General features: G+C 32.7%; 1 protein-coding gene across 4 annotated transcripts in view; it reads right to left on the bottom strand.

Annotated features, from left to right (window-relative positions):
- The window catches only part of PPFIA2 (PTPRF interacting protein alpha 2), a 459,727-nt gene that overhangs the window by 87,854 nt on the left and 354,073 nt on the right, over nucleotides 1–17,800 (bottom strand). For 3 of the 4 annotated variants that reach the window (XM_008710341.2, XM_040637298.1, XM_008710340.2), the window contains 6 exons: nucleotides 17,206–17,340; nucleotides 11,670–11,753; nucleotides 11,289–11,420; nucleotides 9,684–9,746; nucleotides 5,513–5,604; nucleotides 678–813 (listed from right to left, as the gene is read on the bottom strand). In XM_008710341.2, coding sequence (XP_008708563.1) covers nucleotides 678–813; nucleotides 5,513–5,604; nucleotides 9,684–9,746; nucleotides 11,289–11,420; nucleotides 11,670–11,753; nucleotides 17,206–17,340 — 642 coding nt within the window. Of the gene's footprint in view, nucleotides 1–677; nucleotides 814–5,512; nucleotides 5,605–9,683; nucleotides 9,747–11,288; nucleotides 11,421–11,669; nucleotides 11,754–17,205; nucleotides 17,341–17,800 lie in introns of those variants that run through there. The other variant, XM_008710342.2, reaches the window with a different exon arrangement.

The following is a 17,800-nucleotide window of genomic DNA, read 5'->3' on the forward strand; positions in this document are numbered from 1 at the left end:
ATTCAACACATAAGAGTGGTTGGGGAGAACAAACTATACTTAGGGACAAAATTACTTCCCTGTAAAATGCAACTCTAAACTTACAATATACATAGCGTACAAACTGATCGAATGAATGAAGACTGGCACCGCCGTTTATCATGAAGACTTCTCTATAAACGCTTTCAATAGTCTATGTACATTTTCCTCAAAGTTTTATTAAAATAGTAATTATAATTAAAATATTTAATTAATTTTAATTAACAATATGAATACCCTTGCATAAGTGCCCAAGCAAACCAAAAGTCCACTTGTTTGGCAATACAGCATAAGGGATAAAAAAGGCATGGAATTTGAAACCACACAAACAGAGGTTCAGGTTTTGACTCTATCACTGCTGGCTGTATAATATTGAATGGTTAAAATTTCTGAGCTTCAATCCTTTTATGTCTGAAGTTAGCATAAAAACAGAATCAAATTCATAAGGTTATGTGTATACACGCATGGGGAATGCTTAGTTCAGCTTCTGGCACATAGTGGTTTTGCATTAGTTATAGTTTTAAAAATATGTCACATGTCATGCTTGAAACTAAAAATGCTAGCAGTTTGAATTCTCTCAGTATTAAAATTCTATCCAAGATGGAGTAAGATATTTACTTAGAATCATCAAAGACTTTAAATAAAAAAAAAAAATTAACCTTTGGCTCATCTCTTCGCACACCCATGCGGCCTCTCCTGGGTCTTCTTATTACTTTAGTTGTTCTGTAATCAGACTGGCTGTCCACTAGGGATCCTACAGAATACCGCAGCTCAGCTGAGGTGTCTAGATGAGTTCTGGAAAAAGGAAAACATGAAATATGACCAACTGCAAAAGTTAAACTTCCCAGCAAATCACTATCACCTGCTCAACTGTCAGTAAAGAATAAAGCATAAACCCTCAAGAAAAAAGAAAAATTCAAGGAAGAAAACTGATGAATTGTCATGACTCTTTGAGGTCTCTTCTGAGGCTTATGTGAGAAATTCCAGTCTCAGGTTCATTCTTGAAAATAAAGTGGATTATCTGTTTAGAATAGAAAAAATCTGTTTGTTCATTAATTATGATTTTCAATTGTGGAATTAAAATGAAACACGTTCAGACTGACAACCAAGATCCATTGTCTTAAATTCTGGCAATTCTTTTTTGTTGAAGTATTTAGTGTACATATCAACACATGCTATTTACTGCTGTATCTGTTGTAAATATTCCCCACTAATCTAACAGTAAAATATATGTACTTTTGGGGTCCCAGAATTCTCTATCTTGCAGAGTTCTAATTGTCAATTTAGGAAATTAACTGAATACTTAAAATCAGATTGACTCAAGGTTAATAATCTTATTTTTTAATAAAATAGGATGTACCACCAGTTTTTCAGCTTTTAAGACATTGTTTCAAAAATATAAAGAAAAATCTTTTGATAAGCACATCTGATTCTGAATCTGCTTAGAGATGAAATAGCTGGAAAATTCCAATAGAAAAATATTATACTAGTTTTCAACAAACATGATAATAAAGTACACTGTAATCAAAGTGTAATAAAGGTTTCTCTAGACACGTTATTTATATATAGATTTACAACAAATTCAGTTTATTGCTATAATAATGATGGTAACAGTGACAGCATGCTGTCCTATAAAATTATCAGTAGGAAATACGCTTAATGCTATATTTTCTCTTGAACTGCAGCTCCTGATGATCTACTATGCTCTATCAGTTCTCTTTGTGGAAAAAGAAAAGGGAAAAACCAAGCATTTCCAAATGATAGGCAAGATTAGAAAAGGTTAGGTAAGGTCTCGGTTTTTCCAACAGTAGAAGACACTGACCAGAAGAACTGATGCACATCCTTGTTTTGTCAAACAGAACTTTAAAGCAAATGAACTAAGAAATCATCCCCCAAGTAGAGGACAGCTATCCTTTTTTATAGCGGTGAACTTGAAATTTAATCAAGCAAATTGGTTTTATTATGGATTAGTCATACATAAAAACTAACGAACCAGATCGTACTCATAAATAGGACCTCTCTCAGCCTCTATAACAGGGTCTATGTTTCATGAAGACAAAGGTCAGATTTTAGTGACCACTGTATGCTTAAGGAGGTATTTCTAGCATATAATAAACACTTGATAAATATCTGGTAAGATAATTAATGAATGAAATTAATTATTATACAGCCTAAACTGTCTACCTCAGAACATTCTAGGTACATTTTGTCTGTCACTGCTTGGGTATTGTCTCTGTGGTCATCAAAGTGGAGATTCTAAAATTATAATTCATCCTAAGAGTATTGTTTCCTCGTTGCTTTATCTTTCAACTCCAAGTCATTTATAAAAACATGAACCAAAATACAAATCTGCTCCTATTGATGCACTGCTTAAAACTCTTCAATGGCCTTACAAGGCCCTCAACAATCTAGAACCCTCCTACTTAATTCCAGCTTCACCTCTAGTTACTATTGGTCTTTTCTCTCTCCATCCACCCATACTGACTTCCTTTCAATTTCTTGTACAACTCACACTTTCCTCTAATCCTGAGACTTTGAAAATACTGTTCTTTCTGCTGGAAATAGTCTTCATACATGATTAACATTTTTTAAGCTGGAGTAAAATTCTCATTGTCTTATACTATTGTAGTCCCTGGTATTCCCTCTACTGTAGCAGTCCTCACAGTATGCCTGTATTTCCCATTTGAAACATGTATTCTTCATCACCATTATCACTGTATCTCCAATGCAGTTTCTTGCAAGTAGAAAGTGCTAACTGATCTTGAAAGAACAAAAGGCCTGAACCAACATCAACTGTAAAAGAGTCCATTATTGTTAATACTTCATCTAAAGCAGTTACTGCTCACCTCTCTCTTTTTATTCAACTCTGTGAGCTACTTTACTAGCAGAAATCAGAGGCAATATTTCCATACATTTCAACTTTTAAATAATTTTTGGTGTACAATATTTTGAGTCACTTGGAGATTTAAGTTACAATATAGTCACTGGTTCCTTTAGACATGAACCCGTGCAGTTTCCCCACCTGAATCTCCTATTACTCTTGCATATAATCTAAATCAAGTCTAAATTTTCTTAGAGAACATCTTTTACCCATCTCTCTGCTTCCTGAAATGTCTTCCATTGTCCTTTCCAATGACCCAGATCCTTTCTTCAGAGTTGAGCCAAATCAGACCTTCTCCAGCCATTCTGGAACTCAAGTTATTATTCTCAAATGAGATACTAGTAGAGGATATTAGTTACTGGCATTCACCAACTTTAGCTCATCTCTTCCTACTTCTCTGCCTGTAAGATCCATGAAATTCTCGTGCATCTTGTTTTCTTTATTGTTTCTTTTTAAATTGCGTACTCAGAAGCAAGGATGTTTGATAAATAATTGCTGTTCAATAAATATTGTTATCCTATAACGTATTATAAATTCCATCCGATCAGTGTATCAGTAATTCCTATAATACTTTATACTTGTGATTTACTGTTTACAAAACTCCCTTTGCTCACTTGTTGCAAAGCTTGTGAAATAGTCATAAAAATATTATTTTATATACAATTCATGTAAAATGCATATGAAATTTGAACTTAAGGAAAATGGGCTTTCCCAAATCAAACAGCTAGTAATTATTTGTCTTAGACCTAGGAATGTCAGTTTTCTTATTATTGGTCTAGTTTTGTTTCTACTACAAGCTGTTGTATCAAAGAATTGTTCTATATGTAGTTCCCCGAGCTTCCACGATGATCCTTCATTGTGAATAAATGTCACATTATTAGGCTGTCCATGATGACTCACTGCAGTGATGAACTTTTAGACAATACTTCTACAACTGTTTTTTTCCCCAATGATATATATGTATATATTTAATTCCAGCATAATTAATGTACAGTGTTATATTAGTTTCAGCTGTACAATATAGTGATTCAACATTACTAAGTACTCATCACAATAAGTGTACTCTTAATCCTCTTCACCTGTTTCACCCATCCCTCTACTCACCTTCCCTCTGGTAACCACCAGTTTATTCTCTATACTTAAGAGTGTGGGTTTTTGTTTTTCTCTCTCCCCCTGCCACCCCCCTTCCTCTTTTAATACAACTCTGTATTTCTGAGACGAAAGGTCAACAAGCCAACAAAATGGCCATTTGGTTCTATTAAAAAAATATTAAATTTGTTGACTGGATGATGCTCATTCTACATATTTACTCTGTTGATATTTTATCAGCTCTTCTCCTTCATCACCACCACCACCATCATCATCATCATCATCACCATGTGAATATGTATCAATGAATTAAAAGTAGTTTCAGTTCAGATACATAAATCATAACAAAGCATTTAGAAAAATAAACATGATTTTCTAAATTAAAGGCCTACATTTTTAAATGTTCTTTGGGTGTTTTTATATCTGCAGAACTGTGCTTCTTATATTAAACTGAAGGGAGAAACACTCAAAATACTGAGCTTTATTTTTATTAATACTTTATATTAAAGAGAATATAATCACCTTTATTTTTATTAATATTTACATTATTACTTTCATTAATACTTACATTAAAGAGGATATAAGCACCTTTCAAATTTTTTTAACTTGGATTTTTCCTCTATCTGAAAAATGCTTTATTAGATATTCATTCAATGGCATCTATTGTGAGTATAATATACAATGTTTGTTTGTTTGCTTGTTTGTTTGTTTGTTTTAGGTGCTGAGATTATAGTAACCAAAACAAAAATTCCAGCCCCTGTGGAGCGAACATTCTTAGGATAAGCATAAGACCAAGAAAAATGAACTTTTAAAAGTCCATGGTGATCAAAAGTTTCAAATAGCTCTTATGATTGTGTTGTCTAATAAATGATCAAATGAGTAAATACTTTTAGGGTTTCTTATTAACTTTAAAAGGCCCTAAGCACAAAAGAAAAGTATATGTAAATTATCAAGTTGATCTGTCTATCTAGACAGTAAATAATCATGTCATTGCTTCTTTCTGTCCAGATGAGGTATTGAGTCAAAGTAGATGAGTATGGCTAAATGTACTGTTTTTAAAACATGTATAATTCCTCTTTCACTCTGTATTTGCAATTAATTTCACAAAACAGATAGGTGCTCAGGGATCATAATCAATGATATTTCTTCAGTAACATTAAGCACTGAAAACACTTCAGCATGTAGAGAAAAGAGGTATTTCGTCTTCCTGGAATGAGATGTAAAATCCTTATATACAGTTCCATTTCTTCATTTACGACTCTTTTTATGTATTTATAGTTCTGTAATTAAATGCAGAATACAAAAGGTAATAATTTACATTGTACTGCATATTTGCAGAACAGGTCACCAAGTTAGAGAATTATTTTTGAATATACAAACAGTAAGTCAGTAAGGAGTGAACATAGGGCAATGACTGCTGAGCAATAAGATGTGCTTATTTATTTTATTTCAGGCCATATGGAATCATAAAAAATTCCTGTTGATTTTTGGTAAGCTATAGGTAAGATTTTAATTTAATGTTACCTTGATATTGTGGGTTCAATTAAAGAGCCAGTTCTCATTTTCAACTGGTCAAGTTCAGATCTCAGCTTTTCAATTTCTTCCGCTAATCTTTCCTAAAAATCAAAGAAGGTTTACTCAGAAGATATGCAAATGCCAACAATACCAACATTCAATTGTGATAAACCATGCTACCAAGCTCAATGGCTTTCTAATAATGGAAAACTGATGGATATATTTTTATTAATGATTATTAGACACGACAGTAAAATATGCTTAATTTTTCCCCTGTAATGAAAATGTGAATAGCAGAAATCAATAAAAAGTTATCTATATTGTTTGGCATTCATTAATCCTACATTTCTGCAAACATATGGGGATACTAAGATCATGACTAGCAATGTATACATCACTTCAAAACACAGAGTCATAATCATAGCCATTAAAAAAATAAAGAGAAGGCCTTATTTATGCAGTAAGTGAAGGACTTTGATTATTTTATAAGCATTGTAGTACACATGGATGAAGAGAAAGAAGAATGGATTAAAAAGATGAGGAAAAAAATCATTACCTAATATAAATTAAAATTATCAGCTTGATATTGGTAGAATTATTTGTACATCTGAAAATTTTCTCAGACTGGTATTACAGTTTCAGTCTGTAGATTTGTTAAGGTAAGGGTTGTCTTATAGTCCTTAACTAAATGCTGATGTAAGCATTTAATTTTGTTTTCATGATTATAACTTTTATATTGTTATAAAAGTCTCAATGTATCCTTCTGGATTTTCTATTGCTTTTTTTTCTCTGTCCCAGCAGCCAATGCTTGATATTTTACTTGACTCATTCTTCATTTCTCACTATACATTTTGTCAATATGGCTTTCCCAATATTTCTTTCACCTGCCCTTTTTATTCGTACTACCATCATTCTACTTTACACGTTTTTTACTTTTCTCCTGCATTATTTTCGCCAGCTTCCACAGAGGCCATGCTGCCTTCAATCTCTTTCCTATACACTCCTCTGCTGGTTGTATCATTTTACTTTTTTAATTTAAAAAGTATATATTTATCTTAGAGAGAGAGAGCATAAGCAGGAAGGGCAGAGGGAGAGGGAGGGAGAATCTCAAGCAGATCGTGAGCTGAGTGCGGAGTCCGATATGGGGCCCGATCTCAGGACCCTGAGATCATAACCCAAGCTAAAACCAAGAGTCAGATGCTTAAATGACTGAGCCACCCAGGCGTCCTTATTGCTATCATTTTAAAAAATACATATGGTCAAATAAATTATTTGCCTAAAATATTCAATGGTTTCTTATTGCATTTATTAATTCCTTTGTTTGTTATTTCCACAAATATGCATAGAGCACTTCTGTTGTGCTAGTCACTCTGATAAAGAAGCAATATAAAAAATTCCCTGCCCTCATATAATTTATAATCTAGTAAAAAAGACAATAAACAGAGTCTACAGGATGTTGGCAGGAAAAAGAAAGTAAGAGGGTCATGGAAGGGCTCTCCAATAAATGTTTTTTGAGGAAAGACCTAAAGGAAGGAAGGGAAAAAAAAATGGGAATGTATTAGGAAAAGGCATAGCAGGTGCAAATGCCTCTTAGTGGGAGGGGAGTATATTTGTTGAAGGAGTGGGCAAGGAGGTCATTGTGGCTGGATTGGACAGGTTAAAGAGAAACACAGATAGGGAACAGATTTAGAAAAGTGTGGTTGCAGGGCTTGGGAATGGTAGTCTTGAAAGCTTTGTCAACCATTTTGTGTCAACCATTTTGAAGTCTTTAGTTTTTACTCTGAGTGAGAAAGCAAATGACTAGAGGATTTTTCAGCAGAAAAGTGACATGATCATTCTAAGAGCAGTGAAATGGACCGTTGATTAAAATTGGGAGGGAGGGAAGAAATAAAATTATTACTGTTCTTCCAAAAACATAGACAAGAGAATTGTGGCTTGGACAATAATGGTGTTTGAGAGAATGTCTGGATTTCAGTTATATACTGAAGACAGAACTAACAGAATTTGTTATTGGACTGAATGTGGGGTGGGAGATAAAGAAAGGGGTCAAGAATGACTCCAAGGTTAACCTGAGTAAGAGAAAGAGTTGTGATTTATGAGATGACTGCTGTAGTGATTTAGGTTGGTGTTTGGGGTGGAGGGATTGACTTGTGATGTTTGAGGTGTCAAAGTGTCCAAATAAAGATACTGAATTGTCTCTTGAATATGTGAACTTTCTCAGTAGAGAGGACCCAGCAGGTGATCTAAATTTGAGATGCTCAGTTTATAGATGGCATTTAAATCCATGAGATCAGATGAGACTGAACTCAGGGACTGAACATGGAGAAGAAACTCAAAATGTCCTAGGAATTTTAAATTTTAGAAATCAACATGATGAAGAAAAACAATAAGAAGAGGTTGAATATAGAGGAGATTTTGCTAATGATGGACAGCCAGTTATAGATTATTGAGTGGAAATTTGAGAAGTTATAGTAGATGTAGTTAGATAAGGAAATATGTTCAGCTGTATGGGATGATATTCAGAAATTAGGTATGACCTGGGATTTGCTTCCTCTAGTTACAAGCATGAACAAGGGTGCAAAACATGCAATGTTTAGTACTGCTGGTTGCTCAGGCAGATTGCTGAAGTTATAAGGCTTGGGTAGGTGGTGGGGGAGTGGGTTCTGGGGATCTTGCCAGGAGCACACAGAGCTTTGGATAACATAACATTGCATAACAGGATCAAGTCCAAAATCCACAATCTGGTCACAATCTAGATCTTTAAACACATACCAGTCACAGCAAACTTCTGGTGATTCAGCAAATCAACCATCTTTGTTTTCTCTGTGCTATCACATAAGCTCTGTCCTCTGCTCTACCCTTCTCTATTTGATATCTCATATGCCTTCAAGAGCCTGATGAAATGGAATCTCCCCAGTTGTAGACTTTCTTAACAACTTCAGAAAGAATTAGATGCTATCTTCTAGGTACCATATTGTATTGCTATAGCAGATCTATCTTGCAGGAGATCATATATACTCTGACTGTGGGACCAAATAGGTTTAAATTAACATCATAATATGTAGCATTCAGTGTGGCTAAATATACAACTGCTTTTAAAAAATCTTTATTCTCTCATTTTTTCCAATATTTTCCTTATGCCATACTACTGCCAGATCTTCCCTCTGTCTCTCCCTCCCTACCCTTCTTTACTCCCTCCCTCTCTCCCTTCTCTTTTGTTCAACACATATTTATAGGTCACGTCTTAAATTAATGTTTTATATTATATTATATGTCTATGCTAAACAAAATGAAATCAGACAAAATTGCTAACAGTAATTTACAGGCTAATAATGGAGGAAAAGACATATTAGCAGTTACAGCTTTTAACATTTCATAATTTAGTCCTTATCTGCCTCTTCTATCATACATCCTAAAATAGGAATAACTGATTCTAGCCAAATTGTTATGCCCATCATTATTTAAGATATCAAACTCCCTACTCACCCCCTGCCCACACAAAGCACCTGCAAATCATGCCACATGCACTGTATTTGAAAAGCTTGCAACATAGTCCTATCATTTCTTAAAGTTTGTCAACTCACACCTTCCTGAAGCCTTATTTATACCAGCAATGTATGGTGATCTCTCCCACCTGTAGCTCTTACCATCTATTTCACTCATTTGACATTTGGCATCTGCTACTCTGCAACTCACTGTTTTGTCAAAGGTGTGTTCTCTCTCCTCCATTACATTTTTCAGCTACTTTGGAATTAAGATCATGTTTGCAAATACATACCATAATTCATACATAATAGATATTTAATACATTTTTGCCAAAATGATACCTCAAACTAAACACAAATTAGTGCATACATTTTTATTCCATTTGTATAAAGCACAAAAAGTCAAAAGCATTTTTTTTTTCTGTTATGTGTCACGATAGTGATTATCATTTAGGATAAAAGTAGTAATTATACGTTAACAAGAGTGGCTACCATAGTGTTGATTTTTAATGTGTTCAATTTGTAAAAATTCATCAAGCTCTTTCTATATAAGCACGCTTTTCTGTATGTATAATATAAAAGTTAAAATTTTTTTAAAAGATAACATCCTAAACTTATTTCTTATCAAATTTATTTTACAAAACATTCATCAGTGTAAAATAGAAAAATGGATAAAATGTAAGTTTCCATTATACCTTATCATGTAAAGATTCTTCCAGATTCTTTCTGAAAGTTTCTGATTCTTGAATTAAAACATTCTAAAGAAAAGAAAAAAAATAAAGAATTAATTAATTAAACAGAAAATAATTAAATCTGTAGATTAATTTTTTATCACTCAAGAATCTTCTTTTGATTCCTCCTCTTTGATTCCTTCCTTGGTGCATCTAATTCTTGGTTTCCATGGAAACCAAATTTAAATAGAATCTTTAAACATCATACCTTAACATTTAGAAAAATACATAATTTAAATGGGAAATGTTATTTTGTAACACTTGGATTGACGAACGGAATAAATATTATCTTTTAAGCTATTTACGTTTTCCTCTTCTCAGTCTTTTGAAATTTGAAGTAATTAGGTTACTCTTAAAATGAGAAACAGTGAGTAATAGTGAAACATTAGCCAAAGGTGCTATAGATAAGAATTCAGATAAACTCATTTTTCATTACCTGAAGAAAAAAAATAAATTATCAGATTATATTTTTGGAAAGTTTAATTTCCGGACTTCTATTTCAAATACAGAATAACTAATTTCTAATAATGGTTAAATTATTAGAGAAATAAAAATGAACTTTTAACTATTTACAGAACTGTTATATCTCATGACATGTGAAAATAAGTTGCAACACAGGTATTTTTTTCAAATTTTGTCATGAACATATTACTGTTGCAAAAGCTTTATTCTTTTTTATATTTACTACAAAGCATGATTTAAAACAATGTATTCTTTTCTAATTTAATTTTACTAAAATTAAACTAAGTGTGTAGCAATTGGCAAAGTGGCCATGCATTTGGAATGAATGGAAAGAAGGCGTGCCTTATCACTCTGTAATGCGTAAATTAACAATTTCATGCAAACATTTTTCCTATTTTGTATGGATCAGGGGAAAATGTCTAGCTTGAGTAATGACTGGCATTCAATCTAAATTTCCAAAATGATTTGTCCAACCTGGGTTTTAGCCCCTACCTTTGTTTATACTCTGGAATTGGCAACCAGCTCACATAACTTGTGCTGGTCTGGTAGCTGCCAATTATCAAGGAGACATATATAATTGTGAATGATATGTAAAGAAGTACTTTTTTTTTTTTTTAAACAATGCAGCCGAAATTATTGCATTCCTAAAGTCTGTACTGGGATTAACACTAGCTCTACAGGAAATATACATTCACTCACATTTTGGCTTTTAGAGTAGTAGATTTAGTTACTTGAAACATTTGAATAGTTCAATGCAAGGAGACTTACCACATACCTCAAAATATTGATTTTTGTCTTATTCTTTTTTGTATACCAGGTGAAGGATAACTAAAATATTTTCATCACAAAACATATTTTAATGCATTTATCTATATGATCGTGCTAATAAGCAAGATTTATATACCATGCAGCATTTTTTATTCATTTAAAATTTTACCTTACACATTTTTACAGAAACTACTTGTTCACTTCTAAGAATAAACGATATATACTTAAGGAAAATATATGGATCGTCTGACGTGCAATAAACACAGCAGGGTATAAAACCGCCACGATCGTGAGAACATGGCCAAATATTCATGCGATTCTACTCTTCTGTCATTTTACCTTCTCTTCTAGAGCAGCCATTCTTTCCTTTAAATGTAGCTGTAAGCGTTCATTGGATTCAGTCAGAAGTCTGTCCACAGTATCAGATAATCTTTTGTTGTGCTCCTCATTCATTTTCTCTCTTTGCCTAGCCTTACATTCAAGAAAAAATAAATAAACTTGATGTAAAAGTCATTTACAAAAGTATTTTATATTTTTCTAGCTTTAAAATTGATTTCATTTTATGTCTGGTGTGATTAAATTGTCAGAAACTTTTTTTTCCTTTTAAATGCAGACAGCATATTCATAAGATTTTCAATATAACCCTTAATCAAGAAAGACATTCATTTCTTACATGCCCAGAAACTGATGACTGAGGGGAGTGGTTTTTAATATACATACTCTTTGAAGTTCTTGATTTTTCTCTTCAAGTTGACCTTCTAGATGTCTCATGCGTTCTTCAATGTTTCCATGTCTCTCTTCAGCCTGTTGAGAAATAGGAAAAATGTACCTGACATGTAAGATTTGATTAACACTCTTCCTCTAAATAAACTGAAATAAAATGTAAAGCAAGCTACTACCAACCGCAAATGTCATTTTCACAAAATAAACTTTCTTTAAACAGGCAGCTGAACAGCATTGCTTGAAATGTGTCAGCTACAAAGGCCTGTTACATCCAAGCATCAGCAAAACATTGGACTTACTTATGAGCAATGAAATCAGCCAAATGTAACATGCAGACTGTGCATGGTTTGCACACAAACCTGCCATTGTCCGATCTTAAGCTCCTGAAGCACTGAGCTGCACAGATGGTTGATTATCAATAAATAAAAGTAACATAATTTTTATAAACGAAAAGAAAAACTTAGATGGATTCTAGTTAGCAATAGAAAGTAAAGTCCAGTAGGACTACCTTCCTACGTATGGAGATCATTTCTTGTAGCTTAGCTTCCATAACATATTGATAATCATCAGATGAGGTAGAAGAGGTTGGATCAGACTAACAAGTCAAGGAAAAGGAAAGGGACAAAATTGAAAAATCAGAACTAAAGACACTGACACTGAACAGAACATAGCACAGAATGCTTAAAAGAAAAATGTGACAGCAAATTTAATACTTTAATAGAATTTTATATGGAAAGAACTACACTGATATCCAGTGAACACGATGCAGTCAATGGTTATAAACGAAAAACAATGATATGCCCAAATAAAAAGCTACCAACCTAAGGTATGGAAGGTTAGTGATGGCTGGCAATGAAAGACTACTACAGAATGAACTAAAGCAACTCTGGAAGAGTCATGTCATAATTGGAATTATGGGAAACCAAACACTAGAATATGTCTCTGATAGACTGTTAAAGTTTTGTATTTTGGTTTATCATATTATGTAAGAATAATGGAAACAATGTATCTCAATGTTGAGGTGTATGCTAAGGCAATGACCCAGATGAAATAAATTTGGAACAAAATTTATTACAAATCTAACACTAGAAATCAAGAAAAAGTTAAGCCAGGGAATTCATTATTATGGGTATTCTCCAATTCAAACAGGATTGAGTCTCCTCAGCAACAGTGACAAGCTTACAAAATGACTTCTGGTCTCTGAACACACAGTATGACTCTAGGTCTAGAACCTTAGCACCTGTTCTCAGATATAGTCTTAATTTGTAATTTTAAATGGAAGTGATGAAAAGTCCTCAAATTACCAAGATGACAATATACTGTGAGGACAAGAGAATTTATTCACGAACCCTCCTGAATGATCCTAAGATCCACTCCCAAACTGTTTCTGGGTTGATCTGTTGCTATGGAAACAAAATAGTGCCCTAAAGTGAACAGACAGCATGGTGCTTGTGTGAGCTAACATTTGCCCCGTGCCAGGGTTAGTTACATGTCTTGGAGGTGATTGTCAGGTTACCACAGACACAGAATGTTAACACATGTGACACTGCTGATAGCTGAACTGTATTAGTATGTTATGCACAGATTACATGTAAAGTTATATCAACATTCTAATCATAATTACAAGTTAAGTAATTATAACATCAAAATTATCCTATGTCAGATCTAGAAGACTGAACTCCAGAGCAAATTCTCTTCTATTTTATAAGTTTATTCTAAAACAGTGAAACTTACTTTATGCAAATATAGGACTATATATAAATATGTCATGCAGTACCTGAAAAGAAATAGTAGCCTATTCATGTATTGGCTCATATGCATATGTACTATTTTATGCAACAAATTCCAACTAATCTATAAAATAAACATTAAACATTTAACTGGTGTACTTATACAAATTACAACTCAACATTTATATTCTGTAAGATTTTCCTTTCCATATTCTTATTTCATAAAAAGGAAAATAATGAAGAAATAACAAATCATCAATTTCTCTCCCCAAATTTCCCAGCAAAAGAAACACAGAAAGCTACCATAGTTCCCAAATGCCACAAAATGGTTTTCTAATATCACTTAAAACCTAGAATTCAAATAAGAATACAGTAAATGGGACAAAATGTTGAAATTAAATAATCTAAATTCATTAAGGTATCTGTAATCTTTCAAAAGTACATTTTAACAGGCAATTGGTGATATAAAAATTAATCAGGTGACTGATTCAAGGTAGTCAAGGTTTGAACACTGCAATTTCCAAAACTGTCTCTTCAAAAGTTTCCATCTTAACTATTGAAATCATACCAAACATTGTGAAAATTCACTTCAGAGATTGAACAAGAATTCTGTCACGTTTAAATTACTTTGTTACTGTTGATATTTTTATTGGTACTAAAAATGAATGAAATACCTTATGGAATTCAAGATGAATTATGTCCTTGCTGAGGGAATATGCATTTTAATCAAAGAAGTAAACATCATAAATCAAAAAACTGGGAGCCCAAAGTCTCTATTGGTTAATTTTGTGTATACTTGCCAAAGCCAAATTATAACTTTTATCCACAGCCATTAATCAATACTCTGACTTTCTGAGCCTTAAATGAGTTTTACCTATTTACACATACACACAAACACATACATACACAAAAGATAATCTTATCAACAAAGTATAAATTCAGACATCATTTCTACACAAAAACTGGTATCAATTTTCAACTACTATTGACTTATGTTTATCTTAGCTTTGTGAAGACTGCATTTTAAGTAATTCATGTAAACACAAGATCTGCTATTTTTTGTACTCCCTGATGGGCTATAGAGCTTATCTTGATTTCACTCTTTAATGTGATACAGGAAATTTCAAATGAGCTAAAGTTCTAGAGGAAATTACACATAGAAATGGCTTTGAGAAAAGCATGAGTGTATTTAGAAATGGAGAAGTAATAAAAGTTAAAGAGAGGAGGACCAAGGAGAAGAAAATAGAATAGGTAGCAGATAATAAAAGCAGGAAAAAATATATAGGCCAAATAAAATGTCTGAAACATTATTTAGAATATCATTCATAATACAAGAGAAGGAAGCTTAGATTTAAGCTAAGCAGAAATCTTTTTACTTTAGTGTCAAAAATATTAAGAAGCAGAAAAAAATTATGATCAATAATAGTGATACATTGAATATGAACTAACAATGAAAAAATAAATAAGTAAAGCAGGTTCTAGAGACAGTCCCTAAAGGTCTGTGAACTGAAGAGAAGAAAAATTGCAAGATCATTACAGCTATAAAACTTGGGAAAACAAATGAAAGAGTACCTTCAAATGTTATAAAAATGTTACAAGCAGAGGGAGTGTTTTGAGGATACAACCTCATCACTGATAAGTGTGTATTAAATATGTCAATAATCTAGAAACTCTGTAGTTGAAATAATGGTGTTGATATAGAGTCAGCCTGAAGAGAAAGTGGTAAAAAACAGAAGGAGAGTGAATCCTAGTATTTTTAATACTTCCTAAGAAGGATAAACTCTACTGAAAAAGGAGAAAATCAAAAGTATTCAGATGAACTGAAATTTTAGCAACATATTTTTAGGTAGAAGTAAATGGAGGAAATTATTTTGGGCATATGAATAAATATATGTGCCATAAATAAATACCCACAGAAAAATGAAGGGCAAAAAGATAAGGCACATATTTCAAGTTTTTTTTTTAATATTCTAAATTAAGGATTCTTAGGAATGTTTAATTTAAAGTCTCATAGGTCAAGTGTTATGTTTTAAAGTATGTTTCATCCTCAGCCCATCAGAGGTTAATTTGGAGCAATTATTTGGTGAATTTTAAATTGTGTTACTTGAGAGAGATTCCAGATTTTTCTTGTATTTTACTCTGGATAATACTGATGATTTTTTACACTAAAATTTTACAAAAGCTATTTTTATTATTAGTCACTCACCATTTATAGAAGTTCATGTTCCTCAAATGAAAAGCCTAAGTGTGTGTGTGTGTGTGTGTGTGTATCCATACTTCAGTAATTTAAAATGTGCTTTCAAAAAAAAAATAGACTACTACTACTATATTTGCACATTTTTATATAATTTAGAGACTATTTCTCAAATTAAATGATAAATTTATCTTCATCTTAGAAATCACACATTTCTCAAATTGCCAGAAGGGTTTATGGTATGTCTATGACTAGAGAAGATCCAGATTGTAACAGTACCCTAATCACACTAATGTTTTATTCAGTTAGTTATTCCAATACTAACCAACTATTCCAATACTTTCTAAACCCTGCTCTACTTTGCACATGTTTGCCTTTTCACTACCCGATTAATTACTCTATTCTAACCAGAGGCATCCGTCTGCTGTTCTTCCTTAACCATTTACTTTTACAGGAAAGTAAATGTGTGTTCCTGCTTTTATATTGCTGCATTAATTGTTTTGGATAATCCCTAATGCCAGAATTTGTAACTTGCAGTTCACATATCTATCTTACGCATTTATTATAGTGGCATGGAAAACTAAGCACATAGCAAAGACTGCATGAATATCTAAAATGTGTATACATTTCAGGGGGGCGCCTGGATGGCTCAGTCGGTTAAGCATCTAGCTCTTGGTTTTGGCTCAGGTCATGAGATGGAGCCCGGTGTCAGGCTCTGCACTAAGCTGAACATGGAGCCTGCTTAAGGATTCTCTCTTCTCCCTCTGCCCCTCACCCGTGCTCCTCTCTCTCTCAAATAAATAAATAATCTTAAAATGTGTGTAATTTTTGAACTGATATTAAAAGTAAAACATGCTTTTAGTGAGCAAATCTAAATTTTCATTGTAGTGACATAGATATACCCTTTGAAGCAATGTCCATTTCCATTTGACTGCGAAAGGTTAGAACAGTATTTTAATATTATCATGGTTGCAAAATTCTAAAATATGCAGACAATTACGGACTCTAACAGCCATAACATGGCAGATAATTCTGAACATCCCTCAGATTATTATTGAATTTAATTGGTTCAGGAGAAATTGTAACTATTAAAATCACCTTCTGACTAATGACTTTAGAATTTAGCCTTCCACAAATCTAACTTCCAATTTCTAACAAATCTTTTCATACTATAGTCAGAACGCAATCAGCTACTTATGATATTTCCAACATTTTTAATACCACTTTGTCTTAAGCCTATTGAATTATTACGGCTTATCTATATACATACTAAATATCATCATTATTTGTTTATATTTGGTGATTATTCTAATGTGCAAATATCATGGAAAAATTATAAGGATGTGAAATTTCATATTTGCTACTGTTTAAATAGTCACATTCATATGTAAATCATTCATGGCAGTGTAAATAAGATATATAATATGAAAAATTCATCTAACCAACAAACCAATATAGTAAAGATTAAATAAATTTAAAAAATTAAATTAAAATAAATTTTAAAAAAGATTAAATTTCATAAAACCTAAAGAAAATCTATAGATTCCATTTGGCTTACTAGTCGTTTCTATAAGTATATCTAGGTTAACTAATTGTCTTATTCCAGTACCTTTGTCAGGGCTGCAATTCTCTGAGCCAGTTCAGCCTCTACTTCAGGTAGAGTCTCAGCTTTTCTCATAGTCTGCTGCAACTTTTGCTCAGCCAGCTCAAGACGCTCTTGCAACTGTCTGTTCTTCTCTTCCATCTGAAATAGGGGATGGAAAAAAGAGACACTTACACAGTCACTGTGAGGATAACAAACAGCAGCCACTAGGGGCTTTGGGTTTCAGCCATTATTCTAGACTTAAAATCAGCCACTACTATCACACCTACTGTGTAAAGAGATGACTGTATTCATATTTTCATATATTACTTAATCACATTCTTCAATAAAATTCAGCACATTAAAAAATTTAAAAAAGCTCTTACCAATGACAGCAAAAAGATAAAAGTTATAAACCTGGACAAATGGATTATAACTCAATACTAAGACCTCAGATGTACCGTGATAGCATAATATTGAAAATTATAGTATTAACCGGAGTGAGAGAGGGAATGTAGCACAATGGTTAAGGGTTCAGTTTCTAGAGACAGGTTTGACAAAACTTTTTCCTCTGAAAGACCAGAAAATAAATATTTCAGGCTTAGTGTATCATTTAATCTCT

Source organism: Ursus maritimus, unplaced genomic scaffold (genome assembly GCF_017311325.1).
Source record: "Ursus maritimus isolate PB19 unplaced genomic scaffold, ASM1731132v1 scaffold_21, whole genome shotgun sequence".
NCBI classification, from domain to species: Eukaryota; Metazoa; Chordata; class Mammalia; order Carnivora; family Ursidae; genus Ursus; species Ursus maritimus.